Here is an 18,908-nt window from a genome sequence, read left to right as displayed (position 1 = left end):
GAGCAGCTCCGTCTTGCCGAGGTTCAGCTTGAGGTGGTGATCCGTCATCCACACTGATATGTCTGCCAGACATGCAGAGATGCGATTCGCCACCTGGTCATCAGAAGGGGGAAAGGAGAAGATTAATTGTGTGTCGTCTGCATAGCAATGATAGGAGAGACCATGTGAGGTTATGACAGAGCCAAGTGACTTGGTGTATAGCGAGAATAGGAGAGGGCCTAGAACAGAGCCCTGCGGGACACCAGTGGTGAGAGCGCGTGGTGAGGAGACAGATTCTCGCCACGCCACCTGGTAGGAGCGACCTGTCAGGTAGGACACGATCCAAGCGTGGGCCGCGCCGGAGATGCCCAACTCGGAGAGGGTGGAGAGGAGGATCTGATGGTTCACAGTATCGAAGGCAGCCGATAGGTCTAGAAGGATGAGAGCAGAGGAGAGAGAGTTAGCTTTAGCAGTGCGGAGCGTCTCCGTGATACAGAGAAGAGCAGTCTCAGTTGAATGACTAGTCTTGAAACCTGACTGATTTGGATCAAGAAGGTCATTCTGAGAGAGATAGCGGGAGAGCTGGCCAAGGACGGCACGTTCAAGAGTTTTGGAGAGAAAAGAAAGAAGGGATACTGGTCTGTAGTTGTTGACATCGGAGGGATCGAGTGTAGGTTTCCCTCAAGAATTTCCCAGTATTTAGTGCCATCCATCATTCCTTAAATTCTGACCAGTTTCCCAGTCTCTGCCGATGGAAAAACACCCCCACAGCATGATGCTGGTTCTTGGGATGATGAGAGGTGTTGGGTTTGTGTCAGACATAGCGTTTTCCTTGGTGGCCAAAAAGCTACATTTTAGTCTCATCTTACCAGAGTACCTTATTCGATATGTTTGAGGAGTCTCCCACATGCCTTGACCCAACCCTGATCTGTACTTCTCCACAACTTTGTCTCTGACCTGTTTTGGAGAGCTCCTTGGTCTTCATGGTGCCGCTTGCTTGGTGGTGCCCCTTGCTTAGTGGTGTGGCAGACTCTGGGGCCCTTCAGAACAGTATATATACTGAGATCATGTGACTTAGATTACACACAGGTGGACTTTATTTAACTAATTATGTGACTTCTGAAGGTAATTGGTTGCACCAGATCTTATTTAGGGGCTTCATAGTAATGGGGGTGAATTCATATGCACGTACCACTTTTCTATTTTTTATTTTGTGAAACAAGTTTATATTTTTAATTTCACTTCACCAATTTGGACTATTTTGTATGTCAATTACATGAAATACAAATACAAATCCATTTAACAGGTTGCAAGGAAACTAAATAGGAAAAAGGCCAAGTGAGTGAATACTTTTGCAAAGCACTGTAGGCCAACCAGGGTTAGTGTGAAAGTAGATGGACACATGCATTTGATACAGACCATCAAATTCCCCCAAACTCTTTATCAAAGGCTTATGTTGGCAGTCGTAGGACAGAATGGGCTCATCTTTACCACTTTGTGGAGCAACGCTGCATTCCTCTTCTTTCACAGCCTGGGGGAGTAGAATCACTCATGCTTTAGTAAAAACATATCAGTGGTATCATAAGTCATTTCTCCCATGAAAAAGAGGTTATTGAATTATAGATGGGATGTAAAAAAGCTCAGAGTAGTTTGTTGGTATGTGTCGAGACAGAGCTGGGTTCCATTGACCCACATCTGGTTTCAAAGATAGGCCAAGAGTTAAGAGATACAGGTAAAATAATGGAAAAACACTAGAATAAATGAGGGATACAAAGTAGGGATGCACGATATATCAGTGAACATATCGGAATTGGACGATATTATCGAAAAATGGCAACATCGGTATCGGCCCGATGTCTATTTTAACGGCAATGTGAAAAACCGATGTCAAATCTGACGTGCATACCTATATAACGTAGATACATGAAATATGACGCCACATAAAATGTTGCGCTACACGTGCAAAACACCATTCCTAACCTAGCCCACAATGTCTGCTGTGTGGATTGAGCGGTCAACAAGTCGAGCAGTCAACAAGTCAAGCAGTCATTTGAAAGAGTAAGAACATTTCAGAGAGACAACTCAAAGGTGAAATCCATTAACGACAAGATAATTGTATTCATTGCCCTTGACAATCAACCGCTCTCTGTCGTGGGTGATGTTGGCGAACGGGTGATGTTGGCGAACGGGTGATGTTGGCGAACGGCCCAGCACATCACTGGGGCCAAGCTTCCTGCCATCCAGGACCTCTATACCAGGCGGTGTCGGAGGAAGGCCCTAAATATTGTCAAAGATTCCAGCCACCCTAGTCATAGACTTTTCTCTCTGCTAATGCACAGCATGCGGTACTGGAGCGCCAAGTTTAGGTCCAAGAGGCTTCTAAACAGCTTCTACCCCCAAGCCATAAGACTCCTTAACACCTATTCAAATGGCTACCCAGAGTATTTGCATTGCCCCCCCTCTCCCCCTCTTTTACACAAAATCCAAATCAAATTTATTTATATAGCCCTTCGTACATCAGCTGATACAGAAACCCAGCCTAAAACCCCAAACAGCAAGCAATGCAGGTGTAGAAGCACGGTGGCTAGGAAAAACTCCCTAGAAAGGCCAAAACCTAGGAAGAAAGGCTATGTGGGGTGGCCAGTCCTCTTCTGGCTGTGCTGGGTGGAGATTATAACAGAACATGGCCAAGATGTTAAAATGTTCATAAATGACCAGCATGGTCGAATAATAATAAGGCAGAACAGTTGAAACTGGAGCAGCAGCACGACCAGGCGGACTGGGGATAGCAAGGAGTCATCATGTCAGGTAGTCCTGGGGCATGGTCCTAGGGCTCAGGTCCTCCGAGAGAGAGAAAGAAAGAGAAGGAGAGAATTAGAGAACGCACACCTAGATTCACACAGGACACCGAATAGGACAGGAGAAGTACTCCAGATATAACAAACTGACCCTAGCCCCCCGACACATAAACTACTGCAGCATAAATACTGGAGGCTGAGACAGGAGGGGTCAGGAGACACTGTGGCCCCGTCCGAGGACAACCCCGGACAGGGCCAAACAGGAAGGATATAACCCCACCCACTTTGCCAAAGCACAGCCCCCACACCACTAGAGGGATATCTTCAACCACCAACTTACCATCCTGAGACAAGGCTGAGTATAGCCCACAAAGATCTCTGCCATGGCACAACCCAAGGGGGAGTAATATGATCACATTTTTTGGTTCTAGTCAGGATTCTAGCAGCCGTATTTAGCACCAACTGAAGTTTATTTAGTGCTTTATCTGGGTAGCCGGAAAGTAGAGTAGTCTAACACCGCTGCTACTATTATGTTATCATCTATGCATAGTCAATTTAATAACTTGAATAACTCTACCTTCATGTACATATTGGTTCAAAATGGTGCCGGAAGAAATGGCAGCAGTTTTACCGGTGCCTAACCAATTGTGCCCTTGTGCTTACGGCAAAAAAAGAGCTTCTGGATATCAGGACAGCGATCACTCCCCTCAGATTAGAGTAAGATGTTTTCTTCAACAAGCAGGAAGCACAGGATATACTGCGAACACGCAACAAGGCCGGCATCCCCGTTATTGGCAAGAGAAAGAGAGTTACAAGAGGACACAGAGCGGGGTGCCTCATAAGGATCCGGAGAAGAAGAGTGGGAAAACTGCCATTATCGTCAATATTACTTGCCAACGTACAATCATTGGACAATAAATTAGACGAGGTAAGATCATGAATATCCTACCAACGGGACATCAAAAACTTGTAACATCTTATGTTTCACGGAACCATGGCTGAATGATGACTAGGATATTCAGCTAGCAGGATATATCGGCTAGATAGAACAGCACACTCCAGTAAGATGAGGGGGGGAGGTCTGTGCGTATTTTTAAACATCAGATGGTGCACGAAATCTAAGGAAGTCTTGATTTTGCTTGCCTGAAGTAGAGTATCTTATGATAAGCTGTAGGCCACACTATTTACCAAGAGTCTTTTCATCTATACTTTTCGTGGCTGTTGATTTACCACCACATACGGACGCTGGCACTAAGACCGCACTCGGTCAGCTGTATAAGGAAATAAGCAAACAGGAAACCACTCACCCAGAGGCGGTGCTCCTAGTGGCTGGAGACTTTAATGCAGGGTAACTTAAATCAGTTTTACCTAATTTCTATCAACATGTTAAATGCGCAACCAGAGGGAAAAAAATTCTAGATCACCTGTACTCTACACACAGAGACACGTACAAAGCTCTCCCTCGCCCTCCATTTGGTCAATCTGTCCACAATTCTATCCTTTTGATTCCTGCTTACATGCAAAAATTAAAGCAGGACGCACCAGTGACTCGGTCTATAAAAAAGTGGTCAGATGAAGCAGATGCTAAACTACAGGACAGTTTTGCTATCACCGACTGGAACATGTTCCGGGTTTCTTCTGATTGCATTGAGGAGTACACCACATCAGTCACTGGCTTTATCAATAAGTGCATCAAGGACGTCGTCCCCACAGTGACTGTACGTACATACCCCAACCAGATGCCGTGGATTACAGGCAACATTTGCACTGATCTAAAGGGTAGAGCTGCCACTTTCAAGGTGCGGGACTCTAACCTGGGAGCTTATAAGAAATCCCGCTATTAGACTACAAAGGTAAGCACAGCCGCAAGCTGCCCAGTGACACAGGCCTACCAGATGAGCTAAATCACTTCGGTGCTCGCTTCGAGGCAAGCAACACTGAGGCATGCATGACAGCATCAGCTGTTCTGGACAACTGTGTGATCACTCTCTCCGTAGCTGACGTGAGTAAGAAAGACCTTTAAACAGGTCAACATTCACAAGGCTGCAGGGCCAGAAGGCTTACCAGGACGTGTGCACCGGGAATGTGCTAACCAACTGGCAGGTGTCTAAACTGACATGTTCAACATGTCCCTGATTTGAGTCTGAAATACCAACATGTTTTAAGCAGACCACCATAGTCCCTGTGCCCAAGAACACTAAGGCAACTTGCCTAAATGACAACAGACCTGTAGCACTCACGTCCGTAGCCATGAAGTGCTTTGAAAGGCTGGTCATGGCTCACATCAACACCGTTATCCCAGAAACCCTAGACCCACTCCAATTTGCACAATGCCCAATCAGATCCACATATGATGCAATCTCCATTGCACTCCACACTGCCCTTTCCCACCTGGACAAAAAGCAACACCTACGTGAGAACGCTATTCATTGACTACAGCTCAGCGTTCAACACCATAGTACACTCAAAGCTCATCACTAAGCTAAGGATCCTGGAACCAAACACCTCTCTCTGCAACTGGATCCTGGAGGTGGTGAGGGTAGGTAGCAACACATCTGTCATGCTGATCCTCAACACTGGAGCCCCTTGTACTCCCTGTGCTCAGTCCCCTCCTGTACTCCCTGTTCACCCAGGACTGCGTGGCCAGGCACGACTCCAACACCATCATTAAGTTTGCTTACGACACAACGTGGTAGGCCTGATCACCGACAACGATGAGACAGCCTATAGGGAGGAGGTCAGAGACCTGGCCGGGTGGTGCCTATCCCTCAATGTAACCGAGACAAAGGAGATGATTGTGGATTACAGGAAAAGGAGGGCTGTAGTGGAGCAGGTTGAGAGCTTCAAGTTCCTTGGTGTCCACAGCACCATCAAACTATAATGGTCCAAACACACCAAGACAGTCGTGAAGAGGGCACGACAAAGCCTATTCCCCCTCAGAAAACTAAAGAGATTCGCCATCGGTCCTCAGATCCTCAAAAGGTTCTACAGCTGCAACATCGACTGGTTGCATCACTGCCTGGTATGGCAACTGCTTTTACCTCAAAGGCACAAGATTCCTGAACAACTAATCAAATGGCTACCAGGACTATTTGCGTTGTGCATCTTCGCCCCCCCAACCCTTCTTTTACACTGCTGCTACTCTCTGTTTATTATAAATGCATAGTCACTTTAACTATACATTAATGTACATACTACCTCAATTAGCCAGACTAACTTGTGCCTCTGCCCATTGGCTAATACTGCTACTCTGTTTATCATATATGCATTGTCACTTTAACCATACCTACATGTACACACTACCTCAATTAGCCTGGCTAACCGCTGCCTGTATATAGCCTCACTACTGTATATAGCCTTGCTACTGTTGTTATTCACTGTCTTTTTACTGTTGTTTTTATTTCCTTATCTATTGTTCACCTATTACCTATTTTTTTACTTGAATATTGCACTGTTGGTTAGGGCCTGTAAGTAAACATTTTGTATTGGGCGCAGGTGACAAATACGTTTTGATTTCCTCAACTAACCGGTCTCCCTGCATATTGACTCATATTGTACCGCTACCCCCCTGTCAGGTATCCCACTATATATAGTCTCGCTATTGTTATTTTACTGATGCTCTTTAATTACTTGTTACTTTTATTTCTTATTCTTATCCATTTAAAAAAAACTGCATTCTTGGCTAGTGGCTCGTAAGTAAGCATTTCACTCTACACCTGTTGTATTCGGCACATGTGACTATTAAAATGTGATTTCATTTGAAATAAGCTTTTAATTTGACATGTCAAATAACACTGTTCTATTATAGAATATTGTGTGTTCTGAATTTGCACGTGCAAGCTAAGCGCCACCCTACCAACAGTAGCTCTGTCAAAGCTGTTCAAAAAAGTCTGCAAACAAAAAAGCACCAGCCACGAACGATGTGTTTTACAATACCGCGTTGGTAATAAAGCATTATTTGTTCGACCGCAACTTCTGGGGTAGCTAGCATTAGCTTAGTACCTAGCTAGCACCAATACAACCAGCCTGAAAACAATGACCAGTAGAAACTGCAGACATTTTCACTATTCTTAGAAAATATTTAGAAATCCTTGTGAGTAAGTATTATCTAAGTAGCCCTTTGTTGTTTGCCTATTGAATTTGAACTACAGTTCATGAAAATAAATAGCTAGCCAGCTACTTACCCCTGTTGCCCAAAGCTAACGTTTTAAGCAGCCAGCTAGCTTCATCTGGCTAGTGAGGCTCGACCTGACCGGGTTATGTGTTGTGAAGCTAGCCACAATAAGTATTAGGCACAATCGTGGAATTTGCAGTTTGCCTTTCAAATAAAAGTACATCTTTGAAAGTGATGCAGAACGTTACAATTGGTGGAATCATGCCATGTTTAGGCTAGATAATGTTAAAGAAGGTTGGAATGTGAAGCAATGAAATGGGGTATGAGTCTACTCAGTGACACCCATAGAACACAACTGTGAAGAGTTATTAGCGTTGGAGCTCTTATCGCGTGACTGTATGAAATCACCTGTCCTGTCAGCCTATTGTGTCTGTTGACATTCATATTGCACTGTACAGCTTCACCCAAAGATTGGGGATCAATGAAATGGGGTATATATATATATATATATTCCAATATTTTTTCACAACGTCCTCAAAAGAGTTGTCAGACTAAAAAACATCCACTCAGTATTGTTTTTCCTCTGGAATAGTGTTCAATTCACATAGGTTGACAATAAATGTGGCTCGATTCACATTCATTTTTGTCAAATTAACAAATTATAATTTTTGTTGATTTTATATAACATTCCAACCTCGTTTAGCATGATCTATTCAATTATGGCATAATTATACTATTTGTATTCATTTGCATTACTGTCAATGACAATTTTATTTTGAAGGCTAACCGCAAAGTCCACTATTGTGGCTAGCTTCACATTGATGGGTCAGACCACCATTAATCAAATAAGAACTGTGTTAATTTCGAAGGTTATTTTAGATGATGACACCTAGCTATATAGTTAGCCAGCTAACTATAGCTACTATAGCATTGTCTTTTTGCTATGTTTTTGGGGAAGAACATTTTTTGCATCCATGAGCGAACTAGCTTTTTTATGACAATTTTACCAGCATCATAGCATGTGTCTCGATGAATCGTTGAGACATGAAATACGAGTGATAGTGTAATCAATGTGTAATAACTATGTACAATTATGAATGCGTTAAATTGTTGTGTGACATACAGTCATATTCAGGTCCTAATTAATCAACAAGCTTATTTGACACGTCATATAGTGTTATTTGACGTCTTTTTTCACATGCAAAGACCCAAACGGCGTTCCATAGAAATCCTGGTTGGGAATGAAACGTCTGAATAAATGAACAATGAAACAGCACAGCAAGTAAGTGAAATAATAAATAGGTTTTGATTATGTTTTTCTGGTAATGGGGACATACGTAAATGCCAACAAAATAACTTTTTGGTCTGTGTGGTGTGTGTGACTTTTATTGAACTAGGCAAGTCAGTTAAGAACAAATTATTATTTACAATGACGGCCTACCCCATCCAAACCCTGACAACGCTGGGCAAATTGTGCGCCGCCCTGTGGGACTCCCAGTCACGGCCGAATGTGATACAGCCTGGATTCGAACCAGGGACTGTAGTGACGCCTCTTGCACTGAGATGCAGTGCCTTAGACCGCTGCGTCCATGTATGTGTGTTAACTGTTTAACTGTACTAGAATGCTTTGAAAGGCTGCTAAAAATTTAAATATCGGTTATTGATATTGTTTTTTTGGGGGGGCAAGGAAAAAATGGATATCGATATCAACTAAAAATGTAATATCGGTGCATCACTAATACAAAGTATACTGTGTACAAAACATTATGAACACCTGCTTTTTCCATGACAAACTTACAGCACCCCCTGCAAAATAAAAATATTATAAAACAAAAATAATTATAAAAAATGTAAACAAAAATTAATTCTCTAAAATAGTTCACTGGGCCTTTTAACAAGTCTTGTATTAGCGGACTGATATAGCCGTCTGTAGCTCATTTCTTTAAAACATCTGAGACCCCTGTCCTCAATGCCCCGAAGCCGTATTACAGTTCAAATGGTTTATTTTGTCACATGCCACACCCACTGTGTGTTGTTTTCCTGACTGCACAGGGGAGCAGGCAGATGGGGGTTTTGGCACCTTACACAAACCACCTCTCCTTGAGTGTGGGAGAGGCAGCAGATGTGACTGTTGATTTGATGTTTTGCCATTTGGGTCATCCACAAAATATGTGTAAAGAAAACGGAGACTAGCTGAGATGAGGTCTGGCTTTTCAGTGAGTAGCAACACCTGGTCTGTTTTTGTTACAAGCAACAATAATTATAAAAAGGCTTTTTTTGTGCTTAGGTTTTTCTTGACCGGAAAGACATGTTCTAAAAAGTAGACTAGAATAAATATTTTGAACATTGAGCGAGCTTCGGCTCAAAGTGTTGTCTACTCCCCCTCCTGAAGGATCTGAGTCTGTCAGACAAAATGTTTACTTGAAATCAACTTGAGCTTTTTGGATATGCACTTCATTTATCATTCTGTTTCAGTATGGCTCTTTAGCTCTCCAATCTTCTTCCAGGTCTTTTTTCACATCTCTCTTAGTACAGAACCATCCTCTCCAAAGGATGATCAACGATCAAATGTTTCAGAGGGAATGGATATGGAAATTAGCTTGACATACTATTTTGAACTAATATACATATTCTAGAAATCCCTTTCACTGATATATCCTTGATGGTTAGATTTATTTCAAAGTACAGAGAACTGAGTGAAGCGAAATCTCAAACTGTTCAGACTCCAGGGTTTACTATTTCAAAGATTGTGCAACGAAAGGGCCCTACTAAGATCAACAGGATATATTTCCAAGACAAGAGGTACACCACTCTCACTTTACTTTTTCCTACTAGCTCTGACTTTGCCAAGCTACTTTGAGAAAAATGTGTACTTACTATGACATGTGGTTATCCCACCCAGGTATCTGAAAAACTTCTTGGGATAGGCGTCCCTCTAGCGGGACATCAGCCAACAAAATCTGGTGAAATTGGAGGGTGCGCAATTAAAATAAATAATTGTAATATTAAACATTCATGAACATACAAGTATCTTATATAATTTAAAAATGTATATTTTTGTCCGAATGTATATCTAACTGCGTTGTCGTCTTTACGGAAAAAGCGTACCATGCGATTGTCTGAGGACGGCGCCCCAGGTAAACATATTTTTCAACCAGCACAGGGTTCATAAAATCACAAATAGCGATTTAAATAAATCACTAACTTTTGAAGATCTTCCTCTGTTTGCAATCCAAAGGGTCCCAGCTACAACATGAATATAAAATCATTCTTAATATCCGAAAAAGTCTTAAGTTGGCACCAGCGATTTCAGTAATCCACTCATTCAACGCGCAAAAAAAAAAAAAAAAGCTACCGCTCAACTTTGTTCAAACAAGTCAAACGACATTTCTGTTTAGTCCTCAGGTACTCTAAACATTTTAATAAACTATAATATTTCATACAGAAAGTAGTATGTTCGATAGGAAAGCCAAATTAGTAAGTGCGCGCCCTCTCCCTTGCGTGCCCAAAGACTGATATTGTTCCGGTGCTCTTCTCACAAACTCAATTCTTGCATGTTTTTCAATAAACTAACCTGATACCTTGAATAAAGACTATTTATCTAGTGGAAGCCATAGGAATTGCAGTCTGGAAACAGAATTACATAGGAACAATAACATTCTATTATAAGAGCCTGGGACCTAAAAAAAAAAAAAAATTCTGGTTGGTTTTTCTTCAGATTTTTGCCTGCCATATCAATTCTGTTATAGTCTCAGACATTATTTTAACAACTTGAGAAACTTAAGTGTTTTCTATCCAATGCTACCAATTACATGCATATCCTGGCTTCTGGGCCTGAGTTTACTTTGGGCATGTCAGTCAGGCGGAAATTCAGGAAACTAGACCCTATCCCAGAGTTAAGATGAATGCACTATTTTATTTTGTATTTAATCTTTATTTAACTAGGCAAGTCAGTTAAGAACAAATGTATTATTTACAATGACGGCCTACCTCGGCCAAACCCGGACGACACTGGGCCACTAACTGTCACATGACTTAATTGCAAAAAAGAAATAAAGCTGTTGGTTCAATCAAATCAATCAAATGTATTTATAAAGCCCTTCTTACATCAGCTGATATCTCAAAGTGCTGTACAGAAACCCAGCCTAAAACCCCAAACAGCAAGCAATGCAGGTGTAGAAGCACGATGGCTAGGAAAACGCCATAGAAAGGCCAGAACTTAGGAAGAAACCTAGAGAGGAACCTGCCTATGAGGGGTGGCCAGTCCTCTTCTGGCTGTGCCGGGTGACCAGCAGGGTCAAATAATAATAAACACAGTGGTTGTAGAGGATGCAACAGGTCAGCACCTCAGGAGTAAATGTCAGTTGGGTTTTCATAGCCGATCATTAAGAGTACCTCTACCGCTCCTGCTGTCTCTAGAGAGTTGAAAACAGCAGGTTGCATTCTCTGTATTCTCACAATACCAGACTTTTCACTTTGCTACCAGGTTCAGTATCACAATACTCAATACTATCACGATTCTCAATACTATCACAATACTCAATACCAAAACGATTCAACATCATCAAAAGAAGGCATATTAGCAGGTCACAGTGGCATTTAATCCTGACAGATCTTTAGAGTACAAAAAAATGGGGGAGAAATGTATGCATTAATTAATCAATTATGCAATCATAGAATCAATTTGACTTAGTTTTGATTTACCATTCTAACTGCATAACATATTGGTTGTCATTTATTGTGATGGTAAATCTATATTGATAAACTGTGTAAATCAAGATGCAGCCTGCGCCAATTCACAATACAGGTGAATGCATATTTCCTAGGAGTGCGTGCATGCTTTCAGTTATTGAACTTGTTTTGGCTACTTTCATGGGGCTACAGATGACAAACAATCTTTTCCCCTTCCATTTGGGATTACTTATTTTCTTGTACTAGGCCTGGTTTCCCAATAGCAATGGAATGAAGGCTTACGAGTGTTTTAACAATGCATCATTCCTACAACACCATGCAGACAGAACGGTCACTAAGTGCTTCATTCGAGCATGTCAATTACTGATGGGGTCGAAAGAAAGGGAGCGCTGCTTTCGAATCACATTTCTCCATTCAAATATTTCCTTAAAACCTGTTGTGACTAGGGGGCAGTATTTTCATTTTTGGAAAAATAACGTTCCCAAAGTAAACGAGATATTTTGTCAGAACAAGTTGCTAGAATATGCATATAATTGACAGCTTAGGATAGAGAACACCCTAAAGTTTCCAAAACTGTAAAAATATTGTCTGTGAGTATAATAGAACTGATATTGCAGGCGAAAGCCTGAGACAAATCCAATCTGGAAGTGACTCATGTTTTGAATGCTCTGCGTTCCGATGCGTCCCTATTGAGCAGTGAATGGGCTATCAACCAGTTTCCTTTTTCTACGTATTCCCCAAGGTGTCCACAGCATTGTGACGTAGTTTCACGCCTTTATGTTGAAGAATACCCGTAAGCGGCTACATTGCGCAAGTGGTCACCTGATGGCTCTGAGTGATTTTTGCGTAAAATACAGAGGTAGCCATTTTTCCTCTCGCTCCTATTGAAAAACCAATTGTCCCGGTGGATATATTATCGACTAGATATTTGAAAAACACCTTGAGGATTGATTATAAACAACGTTTGCCATGTTTCTGTCAATATTATGGAGCTAATTTGGAATATGTTTCGGTGTTGTCGTGACCACAATTTCCCGTCGATTTCTCAGCCAAGCATGAAGAACAAACGGAGCTATTTCGCCTACAAAAATAATATTTTGGGAAAAAGGAACATTTGCTATCTAACTGGGAGTCTCGTGAGTGAAAACATCCGAAGCTCATCAAAGGTAAACTATTTAATTTGATTGCTTTTCTGCTTTTCTGATTTTCGTGACCAAGTTACCTGCTGCTAGCTGGACATAATGCTATGCTAGGCTATCGATAAATTTACACAAATACTTGTCTTGCTTTGGCTGTTAAGCATATTTAGAAAATCTGAGATGACAGGGTGATTAACAAAAGGCTAAGCTGTGTTTTTAATATATTTCACTTGTGATTTTCATGAATATGATTATTTTCTAGTAATTATGTCTGTTGCGTTATGCTAATTAGTGTTAGATGATGACAATGATCCCGTTCACAGGATGGGAGTAACAACAAGTTAACATTATAATTATTTCACAATACTGATGACGGATCAGCTCCCTCGCATGTTAGAATTCAGATCATTAGATATATAGAAACAACTGGCCTACCTTGTTAAATAAAGGTGAAATAAATAAAAAAGTAACAAAATAGAACTCAGTTGATTGATCATGAAATGTATTTCAATATGATTGAAGGAGGCCTATAGCCTGATTGTTTTAATGCTCGTCTCGGTTTTCATTTGAAGCACCTTTTTATACGTCGCTTGTTTGTATCAATTGCAACGACATCGGCAACTTTGTATTTTTTGTCAACTTTGGTCTGAAGTTGTCGGCTGTCACAAAGATGCGGATACGATTTTTTTGGCTGTATAAAGTGACAGGAGGGCAAAAAAGCATCTACCGATGGGACTTTACTGATCTACGAGTGGTCTGAGGCAGGCGTTCGAAAATGTGTTTTAATGTGCAATGCTAATAAGGATGGTTTTTGGAAAAAACTTGGAGATTTAACAATGCTGGTACAAAGGTTCTGACGATGAATTTATCCTTAAGATGATTTTGGGAAACTGGGCCCTGATCAACAAAATTTGCACTTACAATAGTGTGCTCTGTATCTTTTGCACTCTCTCTTTAAGACCCATGACCTCATTCACATACACAGGCTTGAGTAAAGATGATCATGACTGGGAGAGACGTGAGGCAGGGGAGACAAAGTTAAAGAATGTTTTTGGTGAGCATTTGAAATCTGAAATATTTTTCATTATGGTTACGGTACTCGGCAGTGGTGTGAAGTAGTTTTTAAAAACTTTTACTTCACCACATTCCTTAACAAAATAATATACTTTTTACTCCATACATTTTCCCTGACACACAAAGGCACTATGCTTAGCAGGACAGGAAAATGCTCCAATGCACACACTTGTCTAGAGAACATCCCTTGTCATCCCTACCTCTGCTGATCTGGTGGACTCACTAAACACACATTTGTTTGTAAATTATTTTTAAGTGGAGTGTGGCCCTGACGCCCAATCTAAGTAACATCATTTAAAAAAAAATCCCCATCAAAATCTGTCAATTTCGCACTTCTGCATCTCACAAAAATGTCTTTAGCGTCCGAACAGTTTAACCTAGTAACTAGTATGACTGTCACGAACATGATGGTGTTCGCAGTTTTGTTCTACGACCCCTACAGGTGTCTTGGGACTCGTATAAAGGTAGTTTTGTGCCAACCCCTGAAGAAGGGTTAAATCAAATCAAATTTCAAATCAAATCAAATCAAATTTATTTATATAGCCCTTCGTACATCAGCTGATATCTCAAAGTGCTGTACAGAAACCCAGCCTAAAACCCCAAACAGCAAACAATGCAGGTGTAAAAGCACGGTGGCTAGGAAAAACTCCCTAGAAAGGCCAAAACCTAGGAAGAAACCTAGAGAGGAACCGGGCTATGTGGGGTGGCCAGTCCTCTTCTGGCTGTGCCGGGTAGAGATTATAACAGAACATGACCAAGATGTTCAAATGTTCATAAATGACCAGCATGGTCGAATAATAATAATAAGGCAGAACAGTTGAAACTGGAGCAGCAGCACAGTCAGGTGGACTGGGGACAGCAAGGAGCCATCATGTCAGGTAGTCCTGGGGCACGGTCCTAGGGCTCAGGTCCTCCGAGAGAGAGAGAAAGAAAGAGAGAATTAGAGAGAGCATATGTGGGGTGGCCAGTCCTCTTCTGGCTGTGCCGGGTGGAGATTATAACAGAACGTGGCCAAGATGTTCAAAATGCAGTTGAAGTCGAAAGTTTACATACACCTTAGCCAAATACATCAGTTTTTCACAATTCCTGATGTTTAATCCCAGTAACAATTCCCTGTATTAGATAAGTTAGGATACCCACTTTGTTTTAAGAATGTGAAATAATAATAGTATAGAGAGAAGGATTTACTTCAGCTTTTATTTCTTTCATCACATTCCCAGTAGGTCAAAAGTTTACATACACTCAATTTGTATTTGGTAGCATTGCCTTTAAATTGTTTAACTTGGGTCAAACGTTTCGGTTAGCCTTCCACAAGCTTCCCACAATAAGTTGGGTGAATTTTGGCCCATTCCTCCTGACAGACCTGGTGTAACTGATTCAGGTTTGTAGGCCTCCTTGCTCTCACACACTTGTTCAGTTCTGCCCACAAATCTTCTATGGGATTGAGGTCAGAGCTTTGCGATGGCCACTCCAATACCTTGGCTTTGTTGTCCTTAAAGCCATTTTGCCACAACTTTGGAAGTATGCTTGGGGTCATTGTCCATTTGGAAGACCCATTTGCGGCCAAGCTTTAACTTCCTGACTGATGTCTTGAGATGTTGCTTCAATATATCCGCATAATTGTCCTCCCTTATGAAGCCATCTATTTTGTGAAGTACACCCTCCTGCAGCAACGCACCCCCACAACATGATGCTGTCACCCCTGTGCTTCACGGTTTCCGATTGTGTTCTTCAGCTTGCAAGCCTCCCCATCTTTCCTCTAAACATAACAATGGTCATTATGGCCAAAAAGTACGATCTCCGTCCCCATGTGCAGTCGTAGTTTGTTTTGCTGGTGGGTTTGGAGCTTCACAGTTGGGATTGTGTTCTTGGGGTTGTACTCATCCTTCTTCTTCCTCTAAACACGGCGAGTGGAATTTAGACCAAAAAGCTCTATTTTTGTCGCATCAGACCACATGACCTTCTCCCATTCCTCCCCTGGATCATTCAGATGGTCATTGGCAAACTTAAGATGGGCCTGGACATGCGCTGGCTTGAGCAGGGGGACCTTGCGTTTGCTGCAGGATTTTAATCCATGACGGGGTAGTGTGTTACTAATGGTTTTCTTTGAGACTGTGGTCCCAGCTCTCTTCAGGTCATTGACCAGGTCCTGCCATGTTGTTCTGGGCTGATCCCTCACCTTCCTCATGATCATTGATGCCCCACGAGGTGAGATCTTGCATGGAGCCCCAGACCGAGGGTGATTGAACGTCACCTGAACTTCTTCCATTTTCTAATAATTGCACCAACAGTTGTTGCCTTCTCACCAAGCTGCTTGCCTATTGTCCTGTAGCCCATCCCAGCCTTGTGCAGGTCTACAATTTTATCCCTGATGTCCTTACACAGCCCTCTGGTCTTGGCCATTGTGGAGAGGTTGGAGTCTGTTTGATTGAGTGTGTCGACAGGTGTCTTTATACAGGTAACAAGTGGAGAACAGGAGGGATTCTTAAAGAAAAACTAACAGGTCTGTGAGAGCCGTAATTCTTACTGGTTGGTAGGTGATCAAATACAATAAAATGCGTATTAATTACTTAAAAATCATACAATGTGATTTTCTGGATTTTTGTTTTAGATTCCATCTCTCACAGTTGAAGTGTACCTATGATAAAAATTCTACATGCTTTGTAAGTAGGAAAACCTGCAAAATCAGCAGTGTATCAAATACTTGTTCTCCCCACTGTATACACATCTCATTCCAAAATCATGAGCATTAGTATGGAATTGGTCCCCCCTTTGCTGTTATAACAGCCTCTGCTCTTCTGGGAAGGCTTTCCAATAGATGTTGGAACATTGCTGCGGGCCAGTCACGTTCTTCCAAACCTTTTCTTCGCTTTGTGCATTGGGGCATTGTCATGCTGAAACAGGAAAGGGCCTTCCCCAAACTGTTGCCACAAAGTTGGAAGCACAGAATTGTCTAGAATGCCATTGTTAGCTGTCGCGTCAAGATTTTCCTTCACTGGAACTAAGGGGCCTAGCTCGAACCATGAAAAACCATTAATCTCTCCACAGGACGCATTTCCACTCCTCCAGAGTCCAATGGCAGCAAGCGTTACACCACTCCAGCTGACGTTTGGCATTGCGCATGGTGATCTTAGGCTTGTGTATGGCTGCTCGGCCATGAATACCCATGAAGCTACCGACAAACAGTTATTGTGCTGACTTTGCTTCCAGAGGCAGTTTGGACCTCGGTTGTGAGTGTTGCAACCAAGGACAGATCATTTGTACGCGCTTCAGCACTCGGCTGTCCCTTTCAGTGAGCTTGTGTGGCCTACCACTTCGCAGCTGCGCCGTTGTTGCTCCTAGACGTTTCCACTTCACAATAACATCACTTACAGTTGACCGGGGCAGATCTAGCAGGGCAAAAATATGACAAACTGACTTGTTGGAAAGGTGGCATTCTACGACGGTGCCACACTGAAAGTCACTGAGCTCTTCAGTAAAGCCATTCTACTGCCAATGTTTCTCTATGGAGATTGCATGGCTGTGTGCTCGATGTTATACACCTGTCAGCAAGGGGTGAGGCTGAAATAGCCAAATCCATTCATTTGAAGTGTGTTCACATACTTTTGAATGTATAATAAACATCTATATAATATTTCCTGAACTTTCTTATATATCCTAGATATAGGGACAAATCACTTCAAAACCTTGTTTCTTATGATACATTTTTCGGCATTCATGAATGTGTTATTCAATGCGTTTCTCTGGGCTATAGAAGTAATGGCCAAATTATTATTATTTTTTTAAAGATTCCTAAACGGGTCCTAAAATTCCATATCAAATAGCTTGTTTTGTAATGAAGTTTCAACATTTCTATATGCCTTGTTGCATTATTCAGTTGTGTTCTGTGTAGAATAAGAGGCGATGCAGCCCAGAATTCCAGTGAGTTCAGTGGTTCCTCAGGACAGTATGGGAGGTTGATCTAACACGATGCAGCCCAGACTCCCAGTGAGTACAGTGGTTCCTCAGGACAGGGTAGAGCTAGCAATGAGTAAGTGGAGTAGTCATGGTGCTCTAGCACTATAAAGGGACATGAGTTGTGCTGATAGACAGACTTCCTCCTCTCTCAATCAGTAGATGACGTGAGACTCATTTTACAGAAGTGCCGAAAGTAACAAATTCTAGTACCTAACCGTAGTTCATGTTCTATTATTGTAAACAAGTACATCCGTTTTGGTATACCATGCCACTACTCTCAGGACGACCTGTCTGTTGGTATAGTTTAACAGAATGTAGAATTTCAAGATTGTAGACCAATGAGAGATGAGATTAAGACAATTCAGTGTCTACAGAGTTTCACATGAATGTTCAATAATACTCTTTGTCATTCTATTGGAAATGATCATGCACTCTTTGGAGTCTCACATTGAATGTCCTCTCCACCCACCTCGAGGAAGAGAACTTTGTGTGCAGGAATTACGTGGTTAGAGACACAACTCTCTCTCACACACACACACACACACACACACACACACACACACACACACACACACACACACTAGGGACTAGGGGTGTTTTTCTTTCACTTGCCACATTCAAATTCCTGCCACATGTGAAACTTGCAAATATCTGGGGGATATTTACATCCTGTCAGCATTTGGTAATCCATTATTTGTTCCTCTTGATTATATTAGTGAGCAGGTTGCAATTCTGATTTATTTTTCTAATCAGAATGCATCTGCCCCATTTAATGAGATTGTCAAGTGTAGCTAAAAGCTAATTAAATGCAGTTTTTTCTCTCTCTCCTCCAGACACCATGGAAGGCTGTTGATGGCTAACTCTGCCTTCGGCTAAAACGTAACTCAGGAGAGCAGCATGAACACATAGGTTGGGTGTGCAGGGAAATAACCAACAATGGCCGCCCATCGAATCAGAGCGACAAACAACAACATTGCACTGCCGCGCTGCAAGTCAGAGGGGACACTCATTGACCTCAGTGATGGAGTGTCTGAATCCAACTGTCTCACAGATGTCAAAGGTACGCTATGAGGTTGATTATTACGTGTTAATTAACTGAGTAAAAAAACAACGTTTTGCTTGTGTAAATGTACTGTCATCACATGACTACGGTAA

At 41.9% G+C, this 18,908-nt stretch overlaps 1 protein-coding gene across 4 annotated transcripts in view; it reads left to right on the top strand.

The window, feature by feature from the left end:
• LOC118371850 (SH3 domain-binding protein 4) overlaps window positions 1-18,908 on the top strand; it is an 85,848-nt gene that overhangs the window by 23,435 nt on the left and 43,505 nt on the right. For 2 of the 4 annotated variants that reach the window (XM_052522945.1, XM_052522947.1), the window contains exon 2: window positions 18,566-18,813. In XM_052522945.1, the coding sequence (XP_052378905.1) occupies window positions 18,690-18,813 (124 nt within the window). In that variant the 5' untranslated portion in view covers window positions 18,566-18,689. Of the gene's footprint in view, window positions 1-12,614; window positions 12,750-18,565; window positions 18,814-18,908 lie in introns of those variants that run through there. The other 2 variants (XM_052522946.1, XM_035757478.2) reach the window with 2 other exon arrangements.

This window comes from Oncorhynchus keta, chromosome 7, assembly GCF_023373465.1.
Source record: "Oncorhynchus keta strain PuntledgeMale-10-30-2019 chromosome 7, Oket_V2, whole genome shotgun sequence".
NCBI classification, from domain to species: domain Eukaryota; kingdom Metazoa; phylum Chordata; class Actinopteri; order Salmoniformes; family Salmonidae; genus Oncorhynchus; species Oncorhynchus keta.
This window is presented reverse-complemented; position numbering and strand designations above follow the sequence as displayed.